The 25735-nt window shown below is 40.5% G+C and overlaps 4 protein-coding genes across 8 annotated transcripts; 2 read left to right on the top strand and 2 right to left on the bottom strand.

Annotated features, from left to right (window-relative positions):
- Window positions 1-4213: 4213 nt before the first annotated feature.
- Window positions 4214-5903, bottom strand: ndufa3 (NADH:ubiquinone oxidoreductase subunit A3). The gene is made up of 4 exons (XM_034610283.1): window positions 5842-5903; window positions 5507-5581; window positions 4506-4583; window positions 4214-4407 (listed from the first exon to the last, which is right to left on the bottom strand). The coding sequence occupies exons 1-4, from the start codon at window positions 5882-5884 to the stop codon at window positions 4316-4318; spliced, it is 288 nt and encodes a 95-aa protein (XP_034466174.1). The 5' UTR covers window positions 5885-5903; the 3' UTR covers window positions 4214-4315.
- A 29-nt stretch (window positions 5904-5932) lies between these two features.
- tfpt (TCF3 (E2A) fusion partner) lies at window positions 5933-9318 on the top strand. Its single transcript, XM_034610282.1, has 7 exons — window positions 5933-6135; window positions 6747-6848; window positions 7474-7596; window positions 7828-7898; window positions 7982-8051; window positions 8541-8699; window positions 8915-9318. Exons 2-7 carry the CDS (start codon window positions 6747-6749, stop codon window positions 8987-8989), a joined length of 600 nt encoding a protein of 199 aa, XP_034466173.1. The 5' UTR covers window positions 5933-6135; the 3' UTR covers window positions 8990-9318.
- Window positions 9319-9808: 490 nt separating this feature from the next.
- Window positions 9809-18395, top strand: cnot3a (CCR4-NOT transcription complex, subunit 3a). Of its 4 annotated transcripts, none has more exons than XM_034610277.1 (18): window positions 9809-10019; window positions 10806-10876; window positions 11058-11125; window positions 11220-11294; window positions 11399-11488; window positions 11589-11717; window positions 11934-12029; window positions 12118-12337; window positions 12482-12606; window positions 12814-12870; window positions 13126-14062; window positions 14163-14268; window positions 14384-14525; window positions 15209-15317; window positions 15578-15776; window positions 17144-17276; window positions 17373-17498; window positions 17590-18395. In XM_034610277.1, exons 2-18 carry the CDS (start codon window positions 10852-10854, stop codon window positions 17686-17688), a joined length of 2736 nt encoding a protein of 911 aa, XP_034466168.1. In that variant the 5' UTR covers window positions 9809-10019; window positions 10806-10851; the 3' UTR covers window positions 17689-18395. The 4 variants fall into 4 exon arrangements, with proteins under 4 accessions (XP_034466168.1, XP_034466167.1, XP_034466169.1 ...); XM_034610276.1 differs by having other exon boundaries at window positions 9997-10168; XM_034610278.1 differs by lacking the exon at window positions 9809-10019 and adding an exon at window positions 10026-10168 and having other exon boundaries at window positions 12121-12337.
- A 1207-nt stretch (window positions 18396-19602) lies between these two features.
- prpf31 (PRP31 pre-mRNA processing factor 31 homolog (yeast)) lies at window positions 19603-25673 on the bottom strand. 2 transcript variants are annotated; one of them, XM_034610281.1, is made up of 14 exons: window positions 25605-25673; window positions 23749-23964; window positions 23596-23656; window positions 23365-23448; window positions 23163-23260; window positions 22776-22882; window positions 22443-22612; window positions 22131-22288; window positions 21939-22028; window positions 21405-21532; window positions 21032-21104; window positions 20177-20305; window positions 19985-20083; window positions 19603-19889 (listed from the first exon to the last, which is right to left on the bottom strand). In XM_034610281.1, exons 2-14 carry the CDS (start codon window positions 23962-23964, stop codon window positions 19776-19778), a joined length of 1527 nt encoding a protein of 508 aa, XP_034466172.1. In that variant the 5' UTR covers window positions 25605-25673; the 3' UTR covers window positions 19603-19775. The 2 variants fall into 2 exon arrangements, with proteins under 2 accessions (XP_034466172.1, XP_034466171.1); XM_034610280.1 differs by having other exon boundaries at window positions 25506-25667.
- Between the last annotated feature and the right edge of the window lie 62 nt (window positions 25674-25735).

Below are 25735 nucleotides of genomic sequence, written 5' to 3'. Positions count from 1 at the left end.
CTTTTGTACTTTTCGTTACTTTTTAGTTACTTTTGTACTTTTTGTTACTTTTTAGTTACTTTTGTACTTTTCGTTACTTTTGTACTTTTAGTTACTTTTTAGTTACTTTTGTACTTTTTGTTACTTTTGTACTTTTAGTTACTTTTTAGTTACTTTTGTACTTTTCGTTACTTTTGTACTTTTAGTTACTTTTGTACTTTTCGTTACTTTTTAGTTACTTTTGTACTTTTAGTTACTTTTGTACTTTTAGTTACTTTTTAGTTACTTTTGTACTTTTCGTTACTTTTTAGTTACTTTTGTACTTTTAGTTACTTTTGTACTTTTAGTTACTTTTTAGTTACTTTTGTACTTTTCGTTACTTTTTAGTTACTTTTGTACTTTTAGTTACTTTTGTACTTTTCGTTACTTTTTAGTTACTTTTGTACTTTTAGTTACTTTTGTACTTTTAGTTACTTTTTAGTTACTTTTGTACTTTGTTACTTTTTAGTTACTTTTGTACTTTTCGTTACTTTTGTACTTTTAGTTACTTTTTAGTTACTTTTGTACTTTTAGTTACTTTTGTACTTTTAGTTACTTTTTAGTTACTTTTGTACTTTTCGTTACTTTTTAGTTACTTTTGTACTTTTAGTTACTTTTGTACTTTTAGTTACTTTTTAGTTACTTTTGTACTTTTCGTTACTTTTTCGTTACTTTTTAGTTACTTTTGTACTTTTAGTTACTTTTGTACTTTTAGTTACTTTTTAGTTACTTTTGTACTTTTAGTTACTTTTGTACTTTTAGTTACTTTTTAGTTACTTTTGTACTTTTCGTTACTTTTTAGTTACTTTTGTACTTTTCGTTACTTTTGTACTTTTAGTTACTTTTGTACTTTTCGTTACTTTTTAGTTACTTTTGTACTTTTCGTTACTTTTTAGTTACTTTTGTACTTTTAGTTACTTTTGTACTTTTAGTTACTTTTTAGTTACTTTTGTACTTTTAGTTACTTTTGTACTTTTAGTTACTTTTGTACATTTAGTTACTTTTTAGTTACTTTTGTACTTTTTTTGTTGTACAAATCTATTTATTTTGGGGTACTTTTCACTTTTACTCCAAATATCTGTACTTTCTACTCCACTACATTTTTACAAGGCATTATGCTATATTGTTGCTTTAAATACTTACTAGTATATTTGAAAGTAAGTACTTTCCTGCTTTTACTCAAGTAGAAAAGTTGATGTGGTACTCGAACTTTTACTCATTTTTGTCTATGTATTTATACCTGGCCTTAAATTAAACGTCTGAGTACCACTACTCCACCACTACAAAGCAGCCTCACCTCAAGGTCCATCGTTTGCCTAGAGTCATATCACATGATATTTACCAGCAGATGAAGTAAAAATCTAAATGATTATTCTTGTGGTTGATAGACTGAGTGACTTATTTCAATTGTGTTACATGTGCTCATGAAACAGACACCAGGAGAGACTGTGGAAACAGCTGTTGTGAGTAAATCATCACGTTACTTCCGACCAGTAATTGCAAGTTGAACTAGGGCTACGTTGTAGGGGCCCGAGCACACGCATTTCGAAGCCTGTTGCGGTTAGTGGAGAGAGCAATCATTGAACAAGCGCACGTCTCCACGTTGCATGCGTTTTGCGCACTGCGGCAAGGACAAACGCTTCACTTCCTGCGTCCGTCACGTGATGTCGATCCTTGCCTGCTAATTGCTCATTACGGTCCACGCTATCAATTGCACATCACACTGTGAACATTTTATGTAAATCGAATGATAGTTGTAAAACAAAGCATAATTCCTGTTGCCAGCAGGTGGCGCCATCACTATTATTACCTACAGACTAATATATCTGTTCAAGAAAGAGTGTTAAAGGAAACTGATTACATGTTTCCTATATCACCTAACCCTATCACACATCCATATTTATTATTAGTATTAAAATCGACTTGTAGATTGCATTGAAAGTGATGTAGCATGAGCAATTTTGTGTCAATTGGACAACTTACAACAACTTAATTATCACACTGATCAGTAGGTGGCGCTATGACCCTGCACTAATATTAATATACGGAGCTGTGCAGGTCAGGATTGTGATTATAGGTCAGCATTTGGGGGCCGGTAGGATAATGCAGAGTGGATTCACAAAGTACTTCCTGTTTCATGGCGAATCAGTAGGTGGCGCTATGACACTGAGACACATAGAGCTGTTCAGGCTTGGTCTCTGATCTTGAGACAGAAGTTTGGCAGTGATAGGACTATGCACAGTTATGACATCGTCTCCTTTGGCGAAGGATGAACCTTCGCCGCACCTCAATGTTTACACGGTTTGAGGAAAGGTCACGATTCTGACCATGGTCCAATGACTTGACTGAGCTCATTTGAGCTGTATATTGTAAAGCAGCCAGGAGCAGTGCATCAAAGTATGAAACATGTCACTTCCTGTAGCCAGCAGGTGGCGCTGTAATGATGAGTCAATATTGACACATGGATCTGATCAGGGCGGGACTGTGAATGTGTGAATGAGGTTTGAGGCTGATAGAACAATGCACAGAGGAGTTATAATAAATCCCTTTTTTGGCGAATCATCAAAATTCTATGCCACGCCACGGTCACACCGTGTGATGAAATTTTCAGGGTGTTGATACACACATGTAGTTTGAGTGAGATTAACTGAAGTTACAGCAATATTGTGTCGCGAGTTGATGAACTTTAACGCCACGCCACTGATATGGCGTTTGACGAAAAGTCACAGTAATCGTATGCCTACATTATCAATGTCTTGAGACCCTTTTGACACAGCTTGACACATGCACACAACAGTGTTTCCCACAGGATTTGGATAGATCATGGTGGATGGACCCTGGACCCTCTTGGAAGAAGATTTAGTACATTTTAAAGTAAAGATGCATCAATCTGGTGCACTTTGAGAGAAAAATTAAGAGGCTAGATTGAAATTAATATGGAAGTCAGAATCTACTTGTGGTGTGAGAAACACTGCAGACACACTGAGCAGTAAATGGTTCAGTCAACTCTGCAATAGGCACTTTTATAATACTTTAAATAACACTATTTTGCAGCATAAATAACACAAATCAGATCAACATTGTCACTTATATAATGGCAATGTCCGAATCGGGAAACATTTCTTTGAAAATTTCTGAAATTCCTTCATTGGACGTGAGAGTGGTGTTTTCCTGTTGTGTCGAGACACCACAACACTTCTGCGCGCAGCGTTGGTGTGGCTCCCAGCGTCACTCTGAGGTCTGTAGAAGTTGAAGCGGCGGCAACTGAGTTAACTTTAGCAACGCTAGCAGTAACGTTAACATTACTAGCTTCAGCTGTCGTACTGGGTGGTGTAACAACGTTAGCCGAGGAAGGTGTTGCCCAATGCTCGATGGACAACCGCTGTCTGCGTGCCGCAACGCATATGTGACCGGAAAGCATTGATCCCCATTGAAGCTACACTCATTTTCTTTTTACAGACCGAACAGTAAGCCTCCCGGTCTTTCCCAGCGACGGGCTTCAACCAGGGCTTGAACTGCTCGTGTTCCAACCACGACTCTGCGAATTGCCATTGCCTATTCCTTTGCAGCCATATAAAGCTATATATGCTATTCACATCGAAAAAACAACACATGTAAAGGGTCTTGAATTTGAAAAAGATTCAAGACTTTTTAAGGGTCTTGACTTTCCCTAAATTGATATATCAACTTTTAATACTTTTCAAGACCAACAACATCTTGTGATGGAGATACCCTGAGTATAAACTCAGGGTATCTCCATCTTGTTGAGATGACATTCACCTCAATTTGAAGTTGATCTGATGAAATCCCTGGGACAAGTTCGTCAAAGTAAAAATGTGGGAAACGGCCAAATTGACCACTAAATCCAAAATGGTCGACTTCCTGTTGCCTTTTTCATAATGCACTGAGAGACTTTTTTGTGCACCTGGTTATGATACACAACTGTCCTCATTTTCGTGAGGATCGGTGAAAGCTAACTGAGGGGCTTTTCCGTAGGTGGCGCTGTTGAGCCATTTTGCCACGCCCATTTCAAATTACTCCAGAATACAATTACTTTTTGGGGTTTTGAATTTCCTGCAAACTTTGGTCAGAATTTGAGCATGTCTAGGCCCTGAAAAAGCCCAAAAAGGGAAATAATAATAAGAAAAATCCTTACAATTTCAATAGGGCCTCCCACCGTTCGGTGCTCGGGCCCTAATTAAATAGTCTTTATTGTGGAACATTGATAAGTGGGGAAGCTGTTAGGACAGATATGCACAAGAGGAAAACCAGGGGCCTTGAATGTGAGAATGTGAAGTTAGAGGTTTTTAAGCCATTCCAGGTTATTTCCTTTGGGTTCACACGGATGAGCAGGGACATCAGGCATGTTTCCATCGTCTCGCACAGGAACTGCATCAGGGAAAAAAAGGGGAAAGAAGCTTTCATATTTATCTGAACACCTGAACAGGTATTAATTTATATAACATGCAGTGCATTGCAGTGTTTACCTGGGTAGTTGTATGGCACGGCTGAATTGATCATCCCTGAATACTTTGTGATGGGGCTGATGAATGGCAGAGCAACACCTGAGAAAATACAAGTTTATAACTTAACACTCAAGACATTGACTACACAATACATTATGTTGACAGTTGTCAATAAGTCAGTCAAAACCAAAGAGTGACGTTTCCTGGCAATTGCATATGTCCTTAGTTAACCTCCGCTGTGCTCTGGACTATGTTCAGCACTAGAATTAAAAGATACCAGGAGGCAGCATTTGGTTATTGTGGGTCTCATCCATGGAGCAGCTATGCATGCAGAAGACATTTCGAGACATTAAAGTTGTATCATTAATCTAACCTCATCATATCCACATTAGTGTGTGACTACCTTTTGTTGCTTATAGTATTCACATTAGTTATAACAAAATAAACAAGTACTTATGATACCAGGCAATATTTCAATTAAAATTCTGATGAAAATTGGAAATCAAAATAGTAGTCAAATGGAGAAAAATAAATAGAGATTTTGAAATGTAAATCGATGGAAGTACATATAAACTGTATTCAATGAAATAACTAACAAGAAGATATATATCGATAATTATCCCAATAGTTGTCACATTCATATTTATTTTAAGTTTCCTTTAAGTTATCTTGCTCCCGAGTGGAGGATGTGGTTTTAAACTCCTCTTTATGGACAAACACTTGATAAGCAAAACATTTTTACACATCTGAGGTGGATCAGTTCTGTGTTACACCTCCGCACTTACTCAATGCACAAGCATCATATCGATACAAATATTGAACTTCTGTTATATTGCTGTTGATGAAAACTTTGATAACTAATTATATCATTAACTGCCCAGCCCTACTATAAACCAGTGGGATCTTAATAATTCACCTTTTGAGGTACTGGTAAATCTGTCTATTTAGAAATACAGGCTGCTTTGTTGACGTATCAAGCATTTCCAAAGTAAGTCACATAATGAGTATTTCAAGTTACTGACCGAGCACTGCAATCCCACAGGAGGCCAGAATAACGGGCTCTTTGTTCCAGGCATTCTTCAGGAAAGCTCCGATTCCTTAAGAGAGACACAAAACAAACACGAAACAGGTTCAAAGCCTCCTCTGATATCAGTCTGTGTTTAGCTAACGTTAGCCACCGCTAGCGACACATCCAAGGTCACAGTTTTCCTTTGGTTTCGAGTGGATATCATTGTGTTAAAGTGGCTCTGAGACCTTCGCGGTGTCATATCGATCATTTACAGTGTTTATTTGTGTTGTGTCGAGGGTCAATTGCAGCTAATGGAAACACTGAAGATGGTAAAAGATATTCACATACTCGCCATGTTTGTCTCGAGTGGATGAACGGAGCGTGTGCTCATGGGAAATGTAGTCGCTGCAAAGTGACGTAGTTTCCCTGCGCCCGTCGCACATAAACACCAGGCCACGGAGGGGAATGAGAACGAGAAGCTGCTCTCGCTTTGCTTCACGTTTACATTTCAGTTTTATCTCATGACTGTAACGATTTCAGAGTCACTCCCTGTCTGTAGATTGAACTGAACGAATGCAACAGTTTTCATTGGGGATTTAAAACCGCGGGACACAGTCTGAAGCGTCAGTAGATTGAGAAAATGTAAGTATCGATACATTGATCGCTTGTGTGATCAGCTGATAGAACCAGGGATGTATCCAACGACTGTTTTCAGTATTATTCAAATGTAATTAATCTAAAGTCATTTATACCTTGAATTATCCACCAGAAGCTGCAAAGTCGAAATCTGTCTGTTCATGTTTCCAACATTTAGTTTTTTGTAAATAAAGTGGATATATACGTTCTTCCCATTTGCGTTTAGTTTGTTTGTGATAAATATAAACGGACATGAACATTTTTGTATAATTTTCCTCCTGTCGTCATTGCTGCGCCACAGTTCGGTGGCCGAGAGAGCTCAACGCACTGCAAATAGAAAAAAAAACACGTGGAATTCAGGAAAACAACTTCATCGATTTGACGTGACATGCGCTGCTAAAAAGTCACAACACTAGAAAATACAGAAACACGCTGCAAATTGCGTTAAACGACAACGGAAATGTCCCCATGTCTCTCTCTCAGCCACCGTATTGCCCCTTTCCCACCCGTGAACCCTCCAGTGAACCTCCACCTACTAAAGCTGCTTCAAACCAAATTCCTGTTTAGAAATGTATTATGAAAACAAAAGTCCTGATCCGCTCTTGCTTCTTGTCCAGATGATGGAGGATTTCTCTGGCTTGGCTCTGCCTCCTCTGTTTGGAGGACACATCCTGGAGGCAGAGCTGGAGCCAGGCGGTGTGGAGCTGGGACCTGGAGAGGTAATGTTATTGATTGTGGTAAAGGCCATAGTGAAGTGATGATGTGTGAGTAAGTGGTCCAACCAAGCAGTGCTACCTGTGCTGCTAAGTCACACTGATCTATGTGCATTGTAGTCTTTTTACCCACTGTATCAAGTCACTAGTATAACCAGTATTAACAACACACTTTGCTTGGAAAAGTTAAATATTGTAATTAAATTGACTGTCACAGTTAAATGTGCTATAAAGATTATCTGTGCATGTGAAGTCTAAATCTCATGTTGCACTTGTGTCGGTGGTTTCTATTAGAAATGTGTCAAAAATATTTGTTTGGAAATGTGGTCACATGTATGTAGCTTAGTCAGTGAAGCACAGGTCTGCTGGGGTTGATGATTAATTTTAACATGGATGACACTGCATCAGATCGAATTAGCTACTCATCAACAACAATCATGTCATATTAAGAGCTGTCATACATTTTCAGAGCACTAATATTACTCCTGTGACATAAAGCAACACAACACTGTATCATGACCGATTTAACAACCGAACTGAACTCCTTCAATCACAATACAGACAACAACGCTGATACAGCGTTATGACCACAGCACATAAACAACTTGAGTGGGGGATTTGTTCTCGTCAGGTGGAGCTCGCCGCGGGAGACAGCGAAATGCTTGAGAGCCCAGTGCAAGAGGATGAGGAGACAAGAGCTCTTGATAAGAGGAAATATCTGTCTCTGAGCAGGAGATGTAAAGAAATTGAACAGGTATGTGTGTGGCATGGCGTTATCTTGCACACGCTTCCTGACTGTGTGTGTTGCCAAATTTGTAAATGGGTTGTAATGGGTTTAGTAGCATTTCTAGACATGGACTTACATGTTTTTAAAAGAGTACCAATTTTTAATGTTTTCATCACCATGCAATTATATTGAATGAAGATTATGCTCCTCATTATTATTTTGAATTACTATATTATCATGATTTACTTTTATTTTCAGGTGAATCAAAAGTTGCTGGGCCGCCTTCACCAAGTACAAAGAATCACACGACGGTTGAAGAAAGAACGAAGGTTTAAAACTTGATTACAATAACTACATTTCTGTGAGGATTGACTCTCGATGGCTCATCTTGGTGCTCTGTTAATCCCTACAGGTTTCTAATGAAGACTTTAGATGCTCATGGGGATGATTACAGAAATGCACAGCTCACGATATTGCTTGAGGTGAGAAATAAACTAAACAGTTTAGCTCTGGATGCAAAATTTCTGTCGGCACAGTGACAAGAGATTTACAATGTCAGTTTGAAAAAATTGAAGTCACCGATTAGATTTGAGTCATTTCATTATGTCCAACTGCTCGCCTGGCACCAGCCTGTGCTTTTTTTTATCTGAACCTTGTGATGACCTTAGGGACCCATGGAGCAGGATTTTAAGTAACCACGAAGATCTAAGCCTTACAAAACAATAACCTCTGTATTAAGACCTGGCAAAAAAATTCATGTAGACAAAAATATTTAAGATTTTAAAACAAAATATGTCTTAGATTACCATAAGATTAGATAATAAACCAGGACCCACTTTTAAAGTGGTAAAAACTCACTAACAATTTATAAATTAATTTTAAATGAATTAAAATGCATTAATCATAGGTCAAACGCAGTTACCCACTTTGCCTACATATACTGTAGTTGCATCTGTTGCCTTTTCTTTCAGGATGAGACTGGTGCACATTTAGATCCTGCTGCTGGAGTGGAGGATGACCGCCTCAATGGTCTGTCTGGTTCCACGGCGTCCGCAGCGTTACATCACGCTGCTGGACCAAAGAAGAGGAGGCACCGAATTCCAAGGCAAGAGAAAGACAAAGACCCACAGGTAGGTGATTAACTCTTTTGTCCATGCAAGTATATTCAAACAATGACCTCCATGTTGTTGTGTTTGTGCGTTGGTGTGATTTGGATGAACATGTAGTTGGGCACACATGAGCGAGTGGTTTAATACACAGATATCTCATTAATGTAAACACTCTGACATCTGACAGTATAGAATAATTGATTTTATGTTGACCGAGTTTCTGCTTCTTCACCCAGACTGAACCAGACATGTCAGTGTTGGCAGACTCACAATTTGGAGACATGCCCAGCCCAACCTCCCTGTCTCACTGATCATCCGATGGCTGCACTGCCCTGGATTTGATGATGTCCAAGGAGGGCCCAGCATCTTTACTTGTTCAGTAGATAATGTCAGCTCTCACTGTGCAGCCAGGTTTTTCAGTGTTTGTAGTTTTACTTGAATATTGTGAACAGACTTAAGTTAATCTAAGATAAAACGAAATGTTAGTTACCTGGTGCATACATTACATATATTTGTACATATTATTTTCTGCTTTCATGTTTTGTACCGAGATTTGATGACATATAATTATGACCAATGGCAAGCCTTGTTTGGCAAAAATCTGGCAACACAGACAATTAAAGCAGGGCAGAAAAATGAATCGCGTTCATAATACATTCCTGTATTTTATCAGTCATTTTATGCTTCATAATTTCATCTCAGTGAGATTCATCATCATCAGTGTCAAAGAAAACAAAAACTCCATTTTGGTTTCTTAAGCAGTTCTGACATTTGTGTTTTTGTTATTATTATACGTTTTAAAGTTCATGGTTTATTTGGTTCAACTTTTGAAGGTTTTAGAAGTGTGTATTTTATCGTTTTTACAGATGTAGACCAAGACAACATAAAGATTTCCCTACTCTTATTCATATTCACAGCCGCATAAACAGGTTAAACTTCAACCACTGACGGCAAAACTCTGTTGGCCACGTGTGTTTTTACACATAAGTTCAATTACACACCAACTATTTTTCAGTTGCAGGCAGAAATAATAATAAAATGTGTTAATGAAGTTTCTTTAATCTGTCAAAGTCAAAGGTCACTGGAGTTCATTCAGTTGTCATGCAGAGTGACCTGATGAGTTAATAGAGATAAATTACATGGACTTTATTTATTTATCTATTCATGTATTCATTCATTCATTTATATATTTATTGTTGATCGAAACCCATCGCAGCGTCCAGCCAATCCCCGGCCCCCGGTTACAGTGTGTGATTCCAGCGGATGCGTCCCGGTGACAGACGTGACCTCCGGCCAATCAGATCTCGCATGTTGGATTTAGGGCGGGCTCTAAACGCGGAGGTGGGATTTTAGCTACCGTCCATCTTCAGCTACATTACAGTGAGCGAGCTTGTCGAAAAGAAAACACAATTTGGAAGTAAAGAAGATTTTCTGGAAATAGTTTTTTGGCCGTATTTGAAAAAAGACAAACGTCCAAGTCCATACCCTAGGTAAATGTCGTAAACAAGTATGAAATATAGATGCTCGGGTTGACCCAGTTTCCCTTTTTCCTAAATTTGGCTAGCTTAGCCGCTAGCTAGCATTTTTATACATTAGCTAGCCAGACTGTTAGCCACATTAGCCAGCAGGTTAACGAATTTGAACGGTTTCTGATGTGCTGTGTGTTTTCACAATGCAAACCCACCACATAAAAGCTGTACTGCACCCCAGTGTGATGATGCATGAGTATGAAATCCAACCATAAGCACGCTCCGTGGCGGTTTGTTTTTAAACGGGCTAGATAGGAACCGAGCGAGGTGGACGAGCTAAGCAACTGGCTGGTATTAACGTTAGCCCAGTAACGTTTGCTGGCTAGGTGGCTAATTTTAGCTGACAACCGTGCCAGTGACATCGGCAACATTAGCAACATCAGCTGCGTCCACGGGCATTTAACGTTAGATCAACCGTCAAGCAGTGTTCGAATCAGGACCTTATCCATGTAGCTAACGTTAACCTGGCAGCTAGCTGGAGTTAACGTCAGTTCCACTCTCTGGGCGCTGCTGTGCTGAACTGATGGATCTGCTGGAGTGATCTTTGTGTTGTTTAAACTATGTGTTTTTAAACGCACGTGTTGTTTTCTTCGCACAGCCAACTGGGTGACAGACGGAATGTGGACATTGTCGTAGTCAGAGCCATGGCTGACAAGAGAAAACTTCAAGGTAAGACTGCTGGAGAAACTGTCATCAGTACTGTGCCACACGATCCATCCCACTGGCATCTTGCACACACACACTCAGATTGACTTCATCTACCTAAGTGTCCATTTACTGTGTGTTGTGAGGGACTTTTGGTGTCAGATTTATTCACAGCACTGTTCTACCACATCTTTCACCTCCACAGGTGAGATCGACAGATGTTTGAAAAAAGTAGCCGAAGGTGTAGAACAGTTTGAAGATATCTGGCAGAAGGTAACACGTCCAACCACCGTGCATGTATTTGCTTTTCTGTTTCAGAGATCGATGTCAAGATAACTTATAATATCTGGTTTATTTAACATTTTAGCTCCATAATGCAGCCAATGCAAACCAGAAGGAAAAATATGAGGCTGACCTCAAGAAAGAGATTAAAAAACTACAGGTAAGACGAGATAAAATACCACATATTTCCTACATCTGCACTCTTGATCAACAGTGAAATAGGAAATGGGCTTTAATATTTTCTCTGGCTTGTGCTCTTCACAGCGATTGAGAGATCAGATAAAAACATGGGTGGCCTCAAACGAAATCAAAGACAAAAGGCAGCTAGTTGAGAACCGCAAACTTATAGAGACGGTATGGCTCTTTATTCGGCTTTTTTTTTCGTGGTTGTGCAAATTTTGTGACATGAAAACATGTAACTAAACAAGCCCTGTGTGATTTTTACTTGTCTTAGCAAATGGAGCGGTTCAAGGTGGTGGAACGTGAAACAAAAACAAAAGCTTACTCTAAAGAAGGCTTGGGGCTCGCTCAGAAAGTGGATCCAGCTCAGAGGGAAAAGGAGGAAACGGGAATGTGGCTAACAGTAATACAACAACTTTCTTCACCTTGTTTTAGATATGGTTGCCTGAAATTTTCTCACAATAAAGTTGAACACAATATGTGAAGTCATAGGTAAAATAAACTCTTAAGAACCTATAAACTGTTTATTTTGAATACGGCAGTTATATTAAGAACGTGTTTGATTATTTTTGATTAAAACCATTAACATTCTTTTTTCTGACCTCTTCCTCATCTGCAGAATACGATAGACACTCTAAACATGCAGGTGGATCAGTTTGAAAGTGAGGTGGAATCTCTGTCAGTTCAGACGAGAAAGAAAAAGGGGGATAAAGACGTAAGTAAAACCCAAGAAAACATTTGTGTGTATTATAGCGTAGTAAAGGTTATGAGGAAATTTTACATGTCTCCTTTCTGTTGTCTAGAAGCAAGAACGTATTGATGAGCTCAAGCGGTTGATTGAGAGACATAGATTCCACATTCGTATGTTGGAGACCATTTTACGTATGCTGGACAATGACTCTGTGCCGGTGGATTCAATCCAGAAGATCAAGGATGATGTTGACTACTACATCGATTCGTCCCAAGACCCAGACTTTGAGGAGAATGAGTTCCTCTATGATGACTTAGACCTGGATGACATACGTGAGTAGAGCACTGCTGAGTGGAGGGATGATGATGTTATTCATTTACAGAGCAGAATTTAGGTGGGGATGAGTTGAAAGGGTGGTAGCTGGAATGACAACATTTGACGTTTGTCTTTGTTTCCTCTTTTACTTGGAACTGCAGCATTAGTTGCAACTTCTCCGTCAGGTCAGGGCTTGGAAGATGAGATGTATCTTCATTCCAGCAGCACTCCCACTTCCACCACCTCTTCTTCACCCATCCCTCCATCCCCAGCCACATGCACTGCTGTAAGTACTTGTCTTTTTTTAATCATTAAAAACTTTGGGTGAGAATGTTAACGGGATCCTGGGTAGACAAAGTACACTGTTTCAGTTTTGCACATATTTTTTCTGTGAAGTTTGCATTAATTTAACATTTCTACAAGCCCCATTGTGTTATAATCTACTGGCTGGTTTCAAAAGTGCAATGTCATATCAAGGTATCTCCTCCTGTAGGAGAACTCAGAGGACGATAAGAAAAGGGGACGGTCGACAGACAGTGAAGTTAGTCAGGTGAGAGGTTCTCATCTGTTGTGTGTCAGTAGATCAACAGTTTAGTGCAGCACCATCCATGGTCCTGATGGGTTTTGGCCTCTCAGTCACTGAAATGGAACACATTTCCCATGTGGGACCATGGTTGGAGGCTTGTGATGTAGTTTGTACCATCTCCTGAATATATGGACCTCAATAGTTTACAGTAAAATTTGCTCTTCATGCACTTTGTTTGTTTTGTCTAAAATGCCTCTTTTGTTGCTCTGTCATTTTCAGTCGCCTGTGAAGAACGGCACCCCATCTTTGCTGTCTTCCTTCTCTTCCTCCTCCACCTCTGGTTCTTCGTCATCCTCCTCCCTGGTGTCCATGGCGAGTGTTGTCGGAGGCATTACTCCGGTGCCCACGAGCAACAGTCTAATAGGAAGCTTCAGCAGTGCGGTGCAGCAACATCAGCATCAACCTGCACAACAGCAACAACAGCCTCAGCCACCAAACCAACCGCCGCAACTACAGCAGCAGCAGCCACCTCAGACAAAACCTTCTGTCCCCTCACACAATGCCCCCAGCCCGCCCAGCAACCCTCTACTCCCAGCCTCCACCTCTCCCTCTCTCCTTACGTCTAGCACACCCAGTTCATCAGCCCCCAACTCTCAGCCTCAGATCACACCAGGGCCCAGCCCGGCATCCAGCTTGGGACTCGGGCTTGGACTGGGGCTTGGACTGGGATTGAGCAAAGTTGGTATAACGGGGACCAACAGTGCCAACCAAATACCTGGTTTAGGCCTGGTTGGCCACCCCACTCCCCTCAACACAATGGCAGGGCTCCTTTCGGGCTCCACACCTGCCCCTTACGCTCAGGCAGCAGCATCGGGAGGTTTGGGTTTGAGCAACATCACTCAGTCCAGCATTTCAGTGGAGAGCAGCACTTCCATCCCCACCTCTGGCTCCAGTGGAGTCACCACCAACGGGGCGGGGACAGGGCTTGGATTACTAGGTACCAGCCCGGTTCACAGCTGTCTGAGTGGGAGTATTCTGGGTCTGGTTCCTGGGCAAAATGTGGCCCCAGGTGCCTCGCAGGTGCCGCCGAGTACTGTCAGCACTACCTCTGGTGTAGTCGGCATGATGGGAGGAAATGTGGGAAATGTCGGAGGAGTGGGGGTGAATGCTGCTCCTGCAAGACCACCGAGTGGACTCAAGCAAAATGGAAGCACAAGTATGTGAACTTGTTATTCTTGGCTGTGTGGGACTATTTACTCATCTGTTTCAGTAAATTATGAGGGATGCTTTTCTAACCGTCCCTCACCTGCCATCAGGTTACAGTGCTGTAGTAGCAGAGAGCGCCACAGAATCAGCTCTGAGTACACCGAGCCAATCACAAAGCAGCCAACCCTCGTCTCTCAGTTCCTCAACCAGTCAGCCGTAAGTTATCTGTTGTCTACCTCATCTCAGTCCTGAAACTTGCTGTACTACTTCTTGTTCTTTAATGACAGCATCTAACGTTGTCTTATTCTTGTTCCCACTGTACCTGGTGCAGGATGGACAATGGTCCCAGTTTAATCAGCTCCATCACGCTGCCTCCCAGCTCTCCGTCCCCCTCGTTCTCAGACAGCACACCGGGAGGTGGGAGTCTTCTTAATGGGCCCCACTCCTACACACAGGCCACTGAGGGCCTCAAGGTGAGCTGAGCCAGCAGAGTTGGGACATGTTGCCGGACACTGTGCCTTAGTCTAATTGAGCCAGAATTTGTCGTGAGAACCAGACAGATTACAGTGAGGTGTGGCAGCAACTTCTTAAGCTTCCTACACGCAGAGATTTGTTAGACTGGTTGAAAACTGGTTGACATGAAACAGATTTGAAGCTGTAAAGTCTATGATCATATTACAAAGATATATCTCATCAGTACTGAGGCAGTATGAAAATGAAACGTTGGCATCCCTGTTGGCTGCTTCCTCACTTAAATGTTTCCCAGGGACAGCCGATGCTCTCACACTTAACCAGGGAGCTGGGTTGTTTTGGAATTAACAAAAAACTAATTTGGTGTTTATAGTTTACCAAGTACTTTTGTCCTGTAGATTAATGGAGAACATCAATATCCCTGGCTGTAAATAGTTTTGTTAAAATATCCCAGGCTGCCCACAAACCTGGCAGAGAGCAACATTTATACAAAACAAAGTGTGTCCAGTGGCACATTTAAATAGAGTGAAAATAGCTGTTTACTGTCACTATTGTTTTTTTCTGTTTGAGATCCATGTAGCAGTTGAAATAGTAGTTTGTCTTACCTTGTTTTCCTGCAGAGGCAGTTTCTTTTCAACTTAGTGTTACTTCATCTCATGGTGTCTCCATCTTGTTTCCCCCTCAGGCTCCTGAGCCTCTCAGTTCTCTGAAGGCGATGGCTGAGAGAGCAGCCCTGGGTTCAGGCCTGGATGGAGAGATTCCTAACCTGCACCTGACAGACAGAGGTCGGAACGGTCAGCATCATTTCTACACTGATTCACCCGAAAGATACTGTAGTAAACAGAAAGCGGTTTCTTCCACACTATGAATGTACTCTCACATGTACACGTATCTGTTACTGAGAAGGAGTGTTTACTCCAGAGCAACTTGTTACATCTATAGCAGTGAATGATGCTGAAAGTGTTACAAGCATAGTGAATTGTGTCAAATTAGTAGTATGAGGTGGTTCTGCAGTCTGTTTGTGTAACTGACATAGTTTTTCTTCATTGTGTAGACATCTTCTCCAGTTCGTCTGCGGCGCCTGGCACGCCTGCTGCCCTTCAGCCGTCCGTGTCGGAAGTCAGCATCCCCCCGTCACTCGGAGTCTGTCCACTCGGCCCCACCCCTCTCCCCAAAGACCAGCTGTACCAGCAGGCCATGCAGGAGTCTGCCTGGACACACATGCCACACCCCTCAGACTCTGAGAGGATCAGGTAAAGATATGTCTGCATGATGCACCTTACATGTTTTTATGACTTAAAACACATACACAGAAATCTGACACATTGATAGGCCTTTAACCTCTTTACAACAATGTCACAAATTCACTATAATCATCTTGTAATTATAATACACTAATAATCAAATGATCTAAACATCTTTTACCACATATTTGAATTATATCTCTTTTATTACAATTTTTTTTATCACCATCAAATCCCCAAATAGACCAAAACCAACTATTAACATGTGACCAAATATTTGTAGTGTAGCCAGAGTCTTATTCCACATCAGTGAGCTTCACTGTTGACTTAAGTTTTAATTAGGAACACTAGCTTTGTAGTTTATTTACAGTCACTACCACACACTGCATCCTGTTGCTGTAAATACTTAGTAGCACACAAACCTGTGGTTGAAAACAGTACTAAACAAATGCACACACAAATCAGACATGTAATATTATTTTAAAACAATTTTAGAGGAGAATCATATACTTACTGAAAACCAGTTGGTGATCTTCTTAACCTACAACCTGAGAGCTGCCCACAGGATTTCATGGTCACTCAAATATGCCTTTACATAATGTTCGTGCCTAATATTGAATAATCCTGTAATTCAGTGGTCGTGATAAATGAATCCCTTCATATCCATATTCTGTAAACAGAGCATGGTGTGGTGTCTTTCTGTCACTTATTGGGGAAAAGTTCTGAGATCAGAGCCTTCTCCCAAATTGGCTTAGTCAAACTGGTTGCCATGGAAATACTGAAATAAAAATTTCATGAGACCCAAAATATCAAAAGGCATCACTCCACTATCTGAGTTAGTGTTCTGCTCTGAAAAAGGAAATAATTACAGAGGGACAGACAGATACGGACTACATCCCCTGTGGGAAGAAGAACATTTCAAGCTTTATCCCTTAAAGAATGAATTTGTTAACACAAACTGTATCTTTCACTCAGTGTTCTTAAGCCTCTGTGCTGGTGACCGAAGGGAACATGTGTCCATGTCCATCCATCTGTCCCATTGTCCTGAAATCGCTGGAACGCTTTTAGGGAATTTTCTACCATTTGGCTGGGATGAAGAGATTTAGAAGTTGGTGCCCAAACATCAAGGTCACCGTGACCTCACAAAACACTTTGGCCATAACTCAAAAATCATTCACTAGTTATATTATTTGGATAAAATTAAGTGATGACATTTTTAATCCATTAACTTTACTGTGACATGACATTCTGGGGAAATAATCTGGTCACTATTCAACACAACCAACAAAGGGAAGGCATGACCAGATTTCTGGACTGAGGGAAGCCTTGAATTATTGTGTTTTAGTTTTGTTACTAATTGTTCTTCTGTCCTAAAGGCAATACCTGATGAGGAACCCCTGTCCGACCTTGCCCTTCCATCATCAGATACCACCGCATCACTCGGACTCCATAGAGTTCTACCAGAGGCTCTCCACAGAAACCCTCTTTTTCATCTTCTACTACCTGGAGGTAACCACACACCCACTCCCAGTGAAGCTTTACAGTTCCTTCTGCCTTTTCTCCATGAGTCTTTTGTTCTTAATGGTTTCTCTGACCTCCTCTCAGGGCACCAAGGCTCAGTATCTGTCGGCCAAGGCCCTGAAGAAGCAGTCGTGGAGGTTTCACACCAAGTACATGATGTGGTTCCAGAGGCACGAGGAGCCCAAGACTATCACAGATGAGTTTGAACAGGTGAAGCGTCCCCCCACTTTCTTTCCACAGAACCTGAATCTAATCTGGAGTATTTTAATGACTGTTCTCTTCTCTCTGCTGTTTCCTCCAGGGCACTTACATTTACTTTGACTACGAAAAATGGGGCCAGAGGAAGAAGGAGGGGTTCACCTTCGAGTATAGGTACCTCGAGGACAGGGACCTGCAGTGACAGACTGAAGGACGTGAAAGGACAGAGAGACAAAAACGTGCTGCTGTTGACATTCCGAGACTGAACTCCAAACTGTGGATAGAGATTGTGATGTGTAGTAGAAACCCTCTCCTGAAACGGAGACTGGTGTCTGTATAGGCTGCATCTCAACATGAAGCTCTTGCTCCTCCTGTAGCGCTTTGCTTCCGGACAAAAATGCCCCATGGGCCTGATCCGATGCGTCGCGCTGCACGAGCTGGGAGGGTTCTCATTAGAGGTCTGCGTTTGTGCCTGTCTGTGTGCACACTCAGTTTGTGGCATTAGGAAAGCCTACCCCATGCATGTTTCTCATGTTTTGTTTTCTTTTTCCGTTTCAACGAGATTCTCTGTACCACCTACCCAACATGAGCCTGGAAGCCTTTGACTTGACACAAAACAAACCTTGGATTTGATTAAGTATACTGCCCATCTTGTATTTACTGTAACTTGGTGGTTTAGAATGGGAACATACAGTGGATATTTAGTCATGGTGTGTAGGAACGGCTTCTTTTAAGACCCTATGATGCCTGTTGAACATGGTCACTATTAGAGATAGTGAGCAGTTATCAATAGTTTTATTGATATTGTCTTGGTCGATTAAAACGCTGATTGAGAGTGACCACAGGGCCTCTCCCTGTGACAGGGAAAGAGTCCTTATTGGACATGGATTAAATTGCTATGCAATTGAACTGGTCTCTGACTCCCTCTTTACAAATAAAATGTTTTTAAGTTAACCTGTCATAGAAAATGCATTATTATGAAACATTCATGTTTGTGACAAATTAATAAATTCTTAGAATAAATCTTAATTTAAGGGGTTTGAAAAATGAATTTACTTGATGTTTGGATCTTGCACGATGGAGGACTTCTAATCAGTCTCAGTAATAAAAGGCCACGCGGAGCATATTGAATGTATTCTTAAGATAATAAGTTTGCTTTGAGTCAGCTTCCCACCTTTAGTTAAGGTATTATTCTATTTCTATTGATGTTACTTCATCCTAAAATCCACTGTGTTCAATTTACCACCTGATATTTTCAGTGAAACTCCCCCATACAGTGAATGTGCACTGACAAACTTGTTTACATGTAGAAAAACAGAAATCCTACAATTCTGCTGGTGGATGTAACTCGTGGGTCGAGCAGGAAATGTCTCGCCTGCTGTGGTTGTTCATGTGCTACCCTGAAGAACAATGAGATATTATCTGGCCCTGGATCTGTTTGTGGGACAGATCCTAACTTTTTGGAGCAGTTTGAATGGGGAGAGTGTTAAACTAAATTTTTTTTTTCTCCATTGAAGCAACCATGAAAACTTAAGATCTGTACTGCAGTCAAAATTTTATGTTTTGATTTGTTTTCAGGATTTTTTGGGGGGTGGGGTTAAAAAAGAAAATACAGCAAAGATATGAGAGATTTGCCTTTTATAGATTCTATTTTTGGGGGTTTTAAGGTTTTCAGAAAGGGAAGGTCAGTGAAGAACTTGCTAAAAAATGTGAATTTCAAGACGTATTTACAATTTTTCTCATTACAGTTCTGCATGGGAGATGTCATATAATGAGGTCATAACAGGATTGTACTATTTCAATAAATCCTTTTAAGAAAGTACAAGTCAGAGTGTGGTGTAAAGTCCTGTCATTCCTACAGGGAACATGGATTCATCTATTTTCTAAGCTTTAGAAAACATGTAAATTGATGGATGTCACCACAGGTTTTAAGGGAGGCTTGGATTTATTTTTAAGAGCCTGGCGAAATGTATTCTAGTAAACCTACCAACTGCAAGTTAATGGGTTCAAATTTGACGTGTGCAGTCATTTGTATTTTAAAAGCATCGTTTTAATGGCAACAAATTTAAATAAAACTTGATCTGACACGTTTCCTCCACAATAAAAAACAACTTCACGCTTTGTCAAATTGTCGCATTTTATTAAAATGGGAAAATCAAAACTTAATTACTAAAATACAGGACAAAGCACAATGTCAGACAAATTAGTAAATAAACTGAACTAACACTGATGTTGAGTGCAATTGTCCACATGCCGGATAACTGTGTGTGTGTGTGCGCGCGAGAGATTTCACATCTTTGACTCCTTCTTGACTTTCAGGAACTCTGCCATATTGGAGAAATATTTCTGGTTGGCTTCAGCCACCTTCTTCTCTGCAGCCTGTGGGTTCACAATCTCCAGCCCCTGAGGACAACGACAGCAACAAAACAGTGTTGGCTAAACTTCAACCAGCATCTTCTCAGGAGACAGTCTATTAAAGAGAATGATTTAGTTTTTACCTGTAGAGGAGTGAACGCTACACTGGAGCTGGTTCCTGACGAGCGATCTCTGACTGTCGACTTTCCTCCGTAGGTCATGCTCTGCTTCTGCAATGTCCTCTGTTAAAACAAAAATTGCACCGGCATTAGAAATCAAGACAAATATATCACATGCCTTTGTTGGGAGTTTAAATTCATAGTAAATGTGTTTACCTGGAGGGATTTGGAGATTCTGGCCTTGGTGGCATCGTTAACCTGAGCCTGCCTGACGCGCCCGCTGCCGCTCTTCCCCAGCTGACCCAGACTGAAGCCCAGATCCTCTTGATAGGCATCATCTTCAATCTAGAAAAACATCAAAAATAAGATCAAAACCATTAAACAGGTTTCCAAGAAAAAAGTCATTGCAAGCAAACAGGCATTACATGCTGAGTATTTTCACATTGACTTTTACTGTATCTCAAGTAGTTATAGTAGATTTCTTCAGTCCTGTGTCTTTAAAGTGAAGTACGCAGCTCTGGAACACTGGTGTGATAGTGCACGATTAGAAATGAGCCACTTCGTGGCTAAAAAAAGCTTGGTTCCTGATATTTCTCAAGTTCACAGTTTTCTCTCAAAATCCTGAACAGAATGTATTATTGTACTAGAGGGAAATCAGAGCTCTCACTACCGTTTCCTCTTTCCTGGTAAAGCCACAGTTTATTCTGTAAACTGGAGCACGAGTCATGACAAGGACCAGAGACAGTGAAAGCATTAAACCGCATCTTGCTTCAGTTGTCTTTGGCACAAAGTTTGAAAGTATAATTCTGATTCTTGGCTGAAACGGTCTGTTCTTTTGTCTGTCAGTATCAATTCCTATTTAAATGTTCTGAGAAGGGATCAGTGCATGTTTCTGTATATTTGACGTGCAATTATTTTAACTACTTTCATAAACATTTTGTCATCATGGAAATCCCCGAGAATAAGATGTTACAGGATTAATATGCAACAGACAATACAAATACTGTAATATTATATTGCTTAAAATATACAGAAATAAAACTTCAGGGAGCAGAGAAAATATCCACTGACCTCTGCGAAGGTCATCCTGTTGGCGTGCTTCCTGATCTCAGTCAGTCCGAGACGCTCCTTCATCTTGCGATACCTGCAGATGACGAGATGAGAAGAAGAGCAGCGGAGGTGTTATTATATATTGTTATCCACTTGTAGTTGATGGTGCTATTCTAAACTAGGCTACGCAAGTTATGTAAGACTCTTGTCTTCCAGCATCATGTGATTTGTTCTGCTCTCAGTTGTTACACAATGTTTCCTTTTATTTTGTTCTGGAAATAAAAGTCAGTTCGATCTCTGTAACTGGAATTTGTTCTACAAGCAACTCCCTGCTGTCCTCATGGTCTGTGTGACAAGGCAAGTGAGTGTTTTATGTCGCTGACAGGTTGCATACCTCCTTCCTCCTCTCTTCTTCCTCTGTCCATCCAGAGGAGCCGGCAGCGGTTTGACCTGCTTCACTGGTGGTGGTTCCTGCCATTTATCAAACTTTCTCTCTATCTCTTCTTTTAGATCATAGCCAACCTGAAGAAGAAAAAAATACAAGCTTTAAAAAAAATTACAGAGTCAAAGAATTACAATTTATTAAAGGAAATGTTTGGATTGTTTTTTCTTTTGTGTTGATTGAGAAATTTCTGGTCCCCCATTTGTATAAATGACATCAAGAAAATAAATATATATAATATAATGATTCAGCATTAATGTGTTTAGCCACTTTCAGACCTGCGGGTAAAGTCCAGAGAATTGGGACAGATATTACCCGCAGTTTCCCTTTCACGTGTTTCTACGTGTATGACACCACTATTTCATTCGGAGATATTTGCACTTGAACATTTGAGGTCACTCATACATCTCCTCTGGAGAAAGTGCGGAGAATCGCCAGAGTTCAGTGCATGTCTGAAAGCAGCTTGTGTCTTTTCTGAGAAGTCACCTTGCCGTCTGAGCTCTCGTGGAAACTGTCCACTCGGGAAGCCAGCGTGCACTTTGCAGACACCAGACGAGCCGCCTTCCTCCTGAGGTCCTGAAGATAAAAATGGTTGTTAGATAGTTGTTAGATAACAAATGACGCTGCAATGCAGAGGGGGTAAATATGTTGTTTAAATATATATATATTTTGACTCACTGGTGGTAGGCACTGTACAACATCACAGTGGTAGATAAAGCCGGTGTGGGGAAGCAGTGACGTGCTGCTGAAGCCAGACAGGGTTCTCCTCTGAGCTCCCAGCAGCATCAGATTACAGGCCGGCATCTTTGAGAGATTAGTAAGGCCGCCAGCAATACCTGAATAGAGAGGAGAAGCCAGAGAAAGAAAGAGGGTGTGGAAATGAGATCAAAGTGAGAGTAATGACAAAAATAACTGTAATCACAAAGACCATCAACAGTTGTGACCTTGCTGTGTAATCCTGCAGCGAGTGCATATTTCTGCATCTCTTACCCATGATCTTCGCAGCTGTTGACGCTCCGACAATGATGGACAGATTTGGGGCAATGAAGGACATTCTGGACTCGACATAATCATATATCCTGTGTTTAGACTGGTTCAGCTCCAGGGCCATATCACATGCCTCCTCCAGCTGCCTCAGCTCATCATCAGTTAGCTGTGACCTACAACCATGAAAATATAAAACAAAATAAATGTTCAGGACACATTTTGTATGAATAAAACACAGTTACACAATCTCATAATGATATGCATGTGAATAGCAGCAGAGTGTGAGGATGTTAACCTGCCGAACGTAAAGCAGAACAAATGAATCAACAGACTCACCCCTGTGTGGTTGAGGCTGTGACACTGACGACCATAATAGTGGCATTGGTCAGGATTTGCTGCAAAGTTTCATTGGTTTTGCATTTCTCCAGATTGTTCCCCAGTTCCTGAGAGAGAAAAAACATTCATGATGATAAATAACCAGTTGAACCTGTTCTATGTGAATAAAAATAAAAAGGGGCGAAGGAAAATCTCGACGTAAAAGGTCTTTGGCTGCTGCAGCACTTGTGGGCCTTTTATTTCCATACATGCATCCATAACTACAAAAAAATCAGTGCAACTAAAAGACAAAAATAGTTAATTGTGACGCAAAAATATTATTTAAGTATGGGCATCGTAATCTCGTTCTGAAATCGTTTTGACAGAAAAGTAGAAAACTCATCTCACCTTGACTGTGCGAATGTAATCTAAAGAATCCGGAACCAGCGACTCAAGCTCCGGAAACCTCTTGGAATATTTGTCCCTTGTAAACTTGTGAATGATATCTGAAAACAAGGCGGAAATACAAAAAATGATTTTGATTATACAGAACTAAATTAAATTATAATCTCTTTTAAAAGGTATTATCAAGCTGGAGCAGCCGACTCACTGAGCTCATTGTCGATCTCTACTGTGAGGTTATTGGCTGCTACAATCAGCCTGTATTCTGGGTCGGATTCAACTGGACCTGCGACTGAAAGGAAACACAAAAACCAACAGTCAAAATGATGGTGAGGAAATTGTAAAAGCATTTAACACATCTTGACATTTACAATGTAAAACATATTATAGAATGTCTGAAAAACAAACTACTAGTGAGCAATAAATGCTTCACACTTACCATCGGAATTCATGCGCTGCTTTCCAATATACAAGTCAATTTTGTCAACGATCTCTGAAAACTGAACAAACAACAAGGTTATAAAAGCGATGATCAAACCCGGCATATTATTGTGTATAAATAGTGTAAAGCCCATCACACGAGAGAACTCACCTGTTTGCTGTTGCGGAGCTTGGCGATGGACGCAACACTCTCTGCTTTACTGTAGTCCACCTCCATCTCCTCTGGGATGTCTTCGAGTCCTCCCTCTGTCCTTCCATGGGTCGCCTCTCCATCACTATCCCTCTCTTCTTCCTCTGGGTACAGTCCCTCTTCACCCTCATCTCCGGCCTCCTCCAGGTCAGCCAGGAGCTCGTCGGCCAGAGACATCTGTAGTCAGAAGCAGAAAGTTTGAGACAAGGAGGTAACTTAGTAGTTTCCAAACTTAATACCATGGACCACCAGAAGTCTTGAATGTTACCAATTGGCATGTGCAGTGTAGAACAGCACTACACATTTTCTAATACAAGACCCACAATACAACAGCAAGCAGGTCCTCATGCGTCTGGACATAACACAGTGATAAAACTTGAGCTGTCTTTCTGTCTGACTGCAAGTACTGTTTTTCATAATGTTTTAGCCAAGTGAAATGAGGTCATCGTTCTGTATACATTACTGATACATTGTGACATGATACCATTGTGAGACAGGGCTTTTTTTTTTTACATTTTCATTGATTTCTCAGAGAATTTTGATGAAAAAAAAACCAACGATTTTCAGGGGACTGTTATTTATGAGTGTGCACAACTTGGTGCAGATCAAAATAAAATCCAGATCTAGTGAATTTGAATGTGGTTTGATAATGGGACTGTAGGGCCTTGGAGGGGGTATGTATAATGTATGTATTTATTTACTCAGCAACAACAGTAAAGGCAGCATGCATTGCTAAAAGAATAGTTATTGACATGAAAGCATTAAACCTCATCTTGCATCATTCGTCTTTGGCACAAAGTTTAAAATTAAGATTCTGATTCTAGGCTGAAATACAAAAACTAACTGTCTGTTCTTTGGTTGAATATCAATAAGTTAAAAAGGCAGTAAACCAGAAAAGTTGGAATATTTAAATGTTCTGAAAAGGAATCAGTGCGTTTCAGTTTATTTGACGTGTAATTTGATTGTAATCATGAAAATTTGTTGTTATGTCCAAAGGCACCAACCACACCAAGGCAATTTCCTGTATATGTAAATATACTTGGCAATAAAAAGAATTCTGATTCTGATTCTGAAATCCCTTGTCCGAGTATAAGGTATATTACAGGACTAATATGCAACAATAAAAATACTACAAGTTACATGAACATTACAATATTAACTTAATGAAAGACAAACATATACATTTAATTTTCCAAACATTTGCAGCACTGGTTTTCTACCTCGAGCTTTGGCACCAAACAAGGTTTCAAAATGAATCTGAGGGTTTGGTTGGATTGATAAATAAATCACGCATCTGCTCCGGTTTAATTCATTATGATTTGAGCGAGATCACCAAAAACACGCTACTTTAAAAACGTTGCTTTTAAAACATATCTTGCCATTTGAGAAGGATATACTGTTATATCACGACATTAATATTAAACTAACAAGAACACTCGGTCAACAAACGGAGAGCTAGCTGGTTAGTTAGCTATTTACAGCTTGGGAGACAATGGCTGGAGTTATAAGTTCAGGATACCATGACTCCTTCAGCCTCTCAAACGACTTCAACACATGTAACATGAGACAATTAGAAAAACTAAAACAGAAGATTTCATTGCCAGATACAGAATCAGTAACGAATGGCTCGAATAGCTCGTGTTTGTTAGCTAGCTAGCTAGCGTTAGCACACGTTTGTTGAACGTCGATTAAACGTTTCGTAAACGACGTAGTCTTACCTTGAGGGTTTTTAAACCGAAGTCACAAAACCAATGATGATTTGCTGAAGCTTGAAAATGTTCAGAATAAAAGAAACACGACTCGTTAAGTTGCGTTTCCTCGTCGGTCTGTGGCGCAGTGTTGTTGTATCCTGAGGCGGATGTAGCGTTTGTCGCAGACTAAATACGTATTTCCTTTGCCGGGGTTTCTGGGAAATGTAGTCAACACGCTGCAAAAAAAACAAAAACGG

The sequence above is a fragment of the Hippoglossus hippoglossus genome, chromosome 16 (assembly GCF_009819705.1).
Source record: "Hippoglossus hippoglossus isolate fHipHip1 chromosome 16, fHipHip1.pri, whole genome shotgun sequence".
Taxonomy (NCBI): Eukaryota; Metazoa; Chordata; class Actinopteri; order Pleuronectiformes; family Pleuronectidae; genus Hippoglossus; species Hippoglossus hippoglossus.
The sequence above is the reverse complement of the archived record's forward strand: the minus strand, read 5'-3'. Positions and strand labels throughout refer to the sequence as shown.